This window comes from Corythoichthys intestinalis, chromosome 18 (assembly GCF_030265065.1).
Source record: "Corythoichthys intestinalis isolate RoL2023-P3 chromosome 18, ASM3026506v1, whole genome shotgun sequence".
In the NCBI taxonomy this organism is placed as follows: Eukaryota; Metazoa; Chordata; class Actinopteri; order Syngnathiformes; family Syngnathidae; genus Corythoichthys; species Corythoichthys intestinalis.
In genome coordinates this window covers 29,240,799-29,248,028 of record NC_080412.1, presented here as the reverse complement: position 1 = coordinate 29,248,028, position 7,230 = coordinate 29,240,799, and the positions used below count along the sequence as shown (strand labels likewise).

At 40.9% G+C, this 7,230-nt stretch overlaps 1 protein-coding gene across 2 annotated transcripts; it reads right to left on the bottom strand.

Moving 5' to 3' along the window:
- Positions 1-2,892: 2,892 nt before the first annotated feature.
- LOC130906843 (methyltransferase-like protein 27) lies at positions 2,893-7,024 on the bottom strand. Of its 2 annotated transcripts, XM_057821509.1 has the most exons (6): positions 6,801-7,024; positions 6,536-6,664; positions 5,974-6,102; positions 5,765-5,900; positions 3,729-3,821; positions 2,893-3,661 (listed from the first exon to the last, which is right to left on the bottom strand). In XM_057821509.1, exons 2-6 carry the CDS (start codon positions 6,656-6,658, stop codon positions 3,462-3,464), a joined length of 681 nt encoding a protein of 226 aa, XP_057677492.1. In that variant the 5' UTR covers positions 6,659-6,664; positions 6,801-7,024; the 3' UTR covers positions 2,893-3,461. The 2 variants fall into 2 exon arrangements, with proteins under 2 accessions (XP_057677492.1, XP_057677493.1); XM_057821510.1 differs by lacking the exon at positions 6,801-7,024 and having other exon boundaries at positions 6,523-6,617.
- Positions 7,025-7,230: the final 206 nt, after the last annotated feature.

Here is a 7,230-nt window from a genome sequence, read left to right as displayed (position 1 = left end):
GAAACAGTAAAGTGAATCACCTAATCCGGGCTAATGAGGGGGAGATGAGAAAAAATGGTACAGTTTTCTCGTAGGCACTGTCTAACTGTTTGCATTACTCTAACACACGTAATATAATTAATCTGGAAATAGTATCATTTTTATATTTACGGTAGGACTGCACTACTAATATAAAATTAACAGCACACCATAGTTTAATGAGAAGAAATAGAAGAGATACACAATGCCGTCTTATCACAGAAGCCCAAACGCGTGCGTCACAAACAAGATTGACGCACCAACTCTTGCAATCAGCTCTCCCAGCAAACTCCAAGGATAAAGCGCTTTGTGCTAAAACAAGTACAAGCTAGCCCGGACAACAAAGTTGATAGCGGGCGTCCCATCCGCGCACGAACCTAAGCCGGCCAAAACCGGCCACAGAGGGGAAGAACCAAAAGCAACGCCCAGACACACCTTCGGACACACCTTTGACACAGCCCGGACACACCTTTGACACAGCCCGCTTCAGCAAAGACTTTAAAAAGACTGGATGCTGAGATAACACAGATTTTTGCAGCTCGGAAACATGTAGCCTTGTTTTGGATCCAGAATTGTCCCTTAGTCGTCTGTTTTTGCCTTGTTTTTTACCATTGTCGACGAATAAATTGTCAACCTGTTTTCGGTGAGTGTTCTTCAAACTTTTTAAACATGGAGTCAGTACAAAGGGTTAAAAATAAGAAGAGAACGCGCGAAGTTCTGCCTTCCCGGTTGGAGTGCGCGGGGGCAGCATCGGCAGAGCAGCACTTTGTTCGGCCGTCGCTGTTCCCGTGCGCCTTGGTCGGGGGGGGAGAATTTCAACACGTTACAATATTTAACACAATTAACGCATGTGCTGCACGACCCACTCACGCATTGTCGCGTTCAGTCTATTATAGCGCCGGAAGATGAGTGGAGTGAATTTTGGCAGCCTTTGGAGCCTTTTATTAAATGGCTAAAACCTTACAATCCCTCTCCCTAAGATTAGAATAATCGCGGGAAGCAATGTGGGGAATGAAGGTAGTAGTTGATGTTTTTCTTAACACCTTATGTTATTTCCCAACGCAGAGAAGATATATCAATTGGTACCACGGCGCAAAGTCATGGTTGCACTTCCCATCATGCATTTGGGCAGAAGTTAAATGGCTACAGTATCATTTACTTAAAGTGCTTGTGACACGAAAAAGCATGTTTATTTCATAATACACGCGGTATTTTATGCTCCTGAATGATATGGACCGCTTGGATGTGTGTGGAAGCGATCGCTATATTTATTTAGTTTTTTGAATCCCGCGCCAGGAAAATGAGTGACTTCCGGCTTCGGTCTCGCATTGAGGAGGAGGGGGCTGTGACGTGTACGGTAGAAGACGTCCTCTTCACGCTACAGTGTACTGTTGTGTATGAGGACGAAGGATTCAGCGGATTTTGCGGATTAATACTTTTATTTTTTGCATCACGCCAGCCAAACGGCTGCAGAAAAATCATTCTGTATGCGGGAGAGGCGTATGCGCCTTTTTGGAGTTTCAAAAGGTTCCCATTCACCGTGGATATTTACTGTGGAACCATTGGACTAACAAGGAAGTGAGTAAACATCTTGTTTTGTATTATGTCAAATACGAATACAGTGATTACAAAGTAAACACTATAAAATTCCTTTAAATAAAGGACTACTTACGTTTGATCATTGATAGGCATGTAAAAAGCTATCCTCACGCTCATTAGCAGTTAGCTGTTAGCACGTTAGCTACACAACAATTCCAGCCACCCTCCTCCAGGGAACGAACTGTAAATTGCTCTCCGCCGGGCGGTTTGCCGATCCGCAAAGAAACTTGACAACCGGGTCGTCATGTCAAATAATCCAGGCTAGTTATGTGTGATTTTCCACTTCGAAGACTTTGAAACATCCCTCGGTTCGGGTTAGCATGTCGGCTAGCTGTCACTCCTTCTGGTCTGTTTACATTCTCCGAAGCCGGGGAAGGGAAATGACATATGTCCGATTTAGGTGTCATAAAATATCGTTCGGCAGGTGTGACAGTAAAGGTAAAGTCGACTGTTTTGACCATTATGGAGTAATTTTGCCATGTCGTCTTGAATAAATGGATTTTTATTATTTGATATTCCATTTAGCACAAGTTATTTGTCATGACCATGCCATTTATTTAGCAATTGGGGAAAGTACTTGGGTAAAAAGAATATCCTGTAAAAATATTGAAGTAAAGAGACAGAAACAATGACATTTTGCCGCTCTCTTCGTCGCGTTTTCCTCATTGTGAATAGTTCCCCCTCGACGGGCTGACTGGTCCTTCTCAAGCCATTTATATAGCTATTGGGGAAAATACTTGGATAAAAAGAATATCCTGTAAAAATATTGGGAGTAGAGAGACTGAAACAATGACATTTTGCAGCTCTCTTCGTCTCGTTTTTCTCGTTCTGAACAATTCCCCCTCAATGGGCTGAATAGTAAAACCGATGAGCCTAGTCTACCGCTGACGTCATCCACCTGTTGGGGACGCTAAAGCCCTATAATTGAAGGCGTGGCTAACCGGCAGATTAAAAGACTAATTTCTCGTCATCTGTGCTTTGCTAAATTGTTGTATATGGTCGAATCGTCTCAAAATATGATTCTAATTCACATAATAATGCCATTTAAGACTTTTTTTCTGGTGTCGTATGCTCTTTAAAGCTCAACAAATACACTAGATGGCAATATTTAGTCGCAATATACAAAGTCACATTTATCCTTTAAGAATTACAAGTCTTTCTATCCGTGGATCCCTCTCACAGAAAGAATGTTAATAATGTAAATGCCATTTATTGTCATAATAAACAAATACAGTACTTATGTACTGTATGTTGAATGCAATATATTTGTCCGAGTTTTATTAATTTTTTTCTTAATGCATTGCCAAAATGTATATGATCGGGAAAAATTATCGGGAATGATTGGAATTGAATTGGGAGCAAAAAAAAAAAAGCAATCGGATCGGGAAATATCGGGATCGGCAGATACTCAAACTAAAACGATCGGGATCGGATCGGGAGCAAAAAAACATGATCAGAACAATCCTAAATAAGACATTAATTAAAAACAAAATGAATACAATTTCAGTTAAAATTTAAATGCACTCTGGTTAAGACCTCTAAGAACAGTCAAATTTATTTATGTATTTTAATTTCATAGTATTTAACTCACTGCCTGCCATTGACAGTCATAGATGTCTTTAAAATGGGAGGTCTGCATGTGAAGTTTCACTGCTATTGACTTGAGACTCAATGTGGGCCCCCCATATCGTTGACATCATGCTGTTTTCCCAAAAATGTTTCTACTCTTAATATAGACATGTGTTGATGAAATCAGTCACTCGGGTGCATAAATTGCTGGATAACAAATGGACAAAAATGACATTTATTCACGCTTTGCATCCCAGCCAAGGCATCGTGTTGTGTCAGAGCTTTTGAAACAGATACACACATCCAGCCATATATTCCTGGTCATCGATCAAGTCTCGCTGCCACAAAGTCACGTCAGTGACATCGTAGCGGCGCCACTGTCCTTCGTCCACCATTTTCTTCATCTCGCACTCTAAATCCATTTTGTAATCCAGGTTTTCACGGTCACCCTTGGCGGTCATGCATACGAAGCCTCCTGTGGGGTCACGAGTCATTTTGATGCACGAAACATGAAGTGACAACGCCTTGCAAAGAGCACTCACCTGGTTTGGCAGCCCGGCATAGCTCCCGGATCACCTTTGGCGGAAGGTGACTCGCGCTCAATGTGCCAGTGATGACCACTACGTCATATTCATCTGCAGCGAGGACAATCCCAAGTGAACCGATGATAAAGTTTTCCCATTTCCATTTACCGAAATGTTCGGACTATAAGGCGCACCTGAATATAAGCGGCCACCCACCAAACTTGACACGAAAACTGCATTTGTTCATAGATAAACTGCACTGGGCCATAAGCTGCAACTGTCCTTAATGTATTATAGGATATTTACACCAAAAGATAACCGGTAACACTTTATTTGACAGAGGCATCATGAGACCAAATGAACCACCATGATCCTTTGAAGCAATTGGCTGCAGAGCTTCATTGCTTCAAGAAGCTTCACTTGGCCATCACTGCTCCCTTGGAGGAGGGAGTCAACCTCTGCTGCCACCTGCTGTAAAAACCTGCAGTCCAACATGCCCCCTAGCATGCATTGCAGCAATACAGATGTAAATAATTAAAATTCATGTCATGTGCTTATTATATCTTCAGTTACTGTTCCAGTTGTTTCATTTATTGCTAGTCATGGTATTTGGTAACACTTTATTTGACAGCGGCGTCATAAGACTGTCATAAGATCATCATAATTATGACGTGGCACTGCCATGAGCCATGATATCATTTTGTGTCATCCGGCAAATTATCTTACTTTTGAGTGGATGTAAAAGATCCGAGCAAGACATAAATGGAGTTAGTGACTTAATTTGGCGGATGACACAAAATGATATTGGTCATAAGCATTCTTTAATGCCCATGATTGTGTCATGTCATAATCATGACGGTCTTATGGTAGTCTTTAGACATCACAAAATTGTATTTTTTTCAATGATTTGCTAAATAAAAGTTAACAAAAGCAGCAATAACCCCAAGCTCCATCTCCTAATTTTTATTTTCCCTCATTTCCTCATATACTAAATGCCAAATCTCAATTTTAACTACTTAAGAACATTGGATATATATTGACATAGAAGTTAATGTAAACAATTACTTTTTTTTTTTTTTTTTTTAATAATAAAGATATTAGTAACATACATGCAGAAAAATAAGTACAAATGACTTATATTATGGAGAGTGAAATGGAATATATTTTGAAGATTGTGCAAACATTGACTTTTTTAAATCATAAGGAAATGAATAAGCAGCCTAACATAAATGAACAAATATAAGTCCAAAGTGCACATTGACAGCTAAGATGTTCTGAACCTCCCCATCAGAGTAGAAAAAACTAAATATCATGAATAAGCCTCCTCAACTTTTTCATTGCTCTTAAAGATTTGATCCATTTTATGTTGCATTGCCCTTTTTTTGTCACATCAATTCAACAAGCTTTTTTTGTTTTGTTTTTGCTGTTCCAGAAAACATGCACATTTGAACCAATCAGAGCTAACCATCTCTGCTGATCACATGTCAGTATGTCAGCCAATTGAACGGATAACTGAGTTTAGGCGTTTTGCTTTGCATTCGCACATTGACGTGACTCATCATCGTCAGACTCAGATAACTGCAGCAGCTGGGGGAAACCTCCATGCCGTCCGTGGAATAAAATAAATAATAAATATGGGTGGAAACGGATTACGCGACACAAGCACTTTATCATGCTTGTTTTTAACACTTGTGTATGTAAATCTGATGTTGGTACATTGTTTTCTTCTTTGAGATGAAATCCATGTGTGGCAGCTTAGCATTGTTTTTTTTGTTGACAAATGCCGTCATATTTTGGAATCAAAGCACCGTGTACCGGAACAGCATTCTGGCCCTGAATCTTATACCGGAATTGCCTTCCGGCCCTGGATCTTATACCGGAACTGCGTTCCTGACCGTTCTGGCCCACTTTCACCCCTGCATCACTGTCAAAAAAAGTGTTACCCGTTAACCCAATAAACCAACAAATAAGCCGCAGTGCACTATCAGCCGCAGGATTCAAAATGAGAGAAAATTCTGAAAATTACGGTAACTGAATGAAATGAATCAAAGTACCTGACTTGACAGGCAGCGGCCTGTCACCGATCAGGGTCTTCTTGAGTTCTTGGTACAGCCCACTTTGTCGGGCGTGGTGCAGCATTCCTTCGCTGCCATCGACTCCTACAAATTGCTGGAATCCCTCCTTCTTCATCTGCGCCAAACACGTTTTTGTTGGAGCACTTTGACTTTAAGGCAATATGTATCAAGTATATGATGGCGCCCACCATCTTGGCAACCATGCCCGTACCACAGGCCACGTCCAAGACCTTTGCCGCTTGACGATCACCGCTATAGTGGGCGGAGACCTTGGCTGCTGCCTGACTGTGCGCGCAGTACTCAACAAGTGACAGATCCTGTTGAACGGATGCCACAAACTAGTAAATAGTCATAAATCAGGAGGAAGCTCAGTTGCAAATAGCCCAAAAAAGTAGCAACTGGCATGTGCCCTCGTAATCTTTTTTAAATTGCGCTAAAAATGTTTCAATGTTCGCCTTTATTAAATCCAGACTGAAGATATTTTCAGCTAACTTATTTTGAGAGTCTTGTATGGAACTGTTCAAAAAGAGCCATCAGGAATCTGGAAATTGCACCCAAGGATGAAACTGACTTGTTCCGGTCCACAATTCCCTTCCTGATATCCTTAAGGCTTTTTAACCCCCCACATGTATTTCTTTTCTGTTACGGTATTTTCCCTATGCAGAAGCAGTGAATGAGTCTTACTCAACAATTTTACATAAGAGTCATACGTAAAGATGCATTCATTAGTTTTGTACTTCTATTTGTGACCTGCTCGTAAGTTTGGGCCCATTGGTCATAGTATTGCATCCTTTCCTCTGTCGTGGCGTCATTGCGCATGGACAGGATGGTGTCTTTGGCCATTTCAAAGGTGCGAGGCTCTGCGGACGACATTGTGATCTGTGGAGTACACATGAAACAAAAGCCAAAAGCCAAAATTCTGTTTATATTTGCATGCAAATAAGAAAGGAAAAGTACAGAAAGTAATCCGCAATTCAAAGTAAGAGGAATGACAAAATGTTTTGGATTTTCTTACCGTAGCAAGCAAAACAAATAATGAAAATCCAAATTATTGTGGAGTGAATATATAGTCGGTACACTCTGTACAGTTGAGGCCAAATTGAAGCAACACGTTGTCATCTTGACTTGCAGCGCTCGAAGGGGGCACGCCCACAGCATCAAATATCAATCCACTCCATGCGCCATATTGAATGTGTCAATCTCAAGTAAATAATGCAAACCTGATGGCATGTACTTTACGCCTCTCAGCAGAAAGCGCGTGTCACTTTTCATGGGATGACTCTTCATCCATTCCATATGTTTATTCAACAGTATTAAAGTGCACTGGAACTCTCAGGAAAATCATTTTTGCCCTTTTTATTGCCATGTGTGTGTGTGTATGTGCACAAAAAAACATTGACACAGAAGCCATGCCTTTTCTCTTTGTGTGTTTTTTTTTTGCAAGC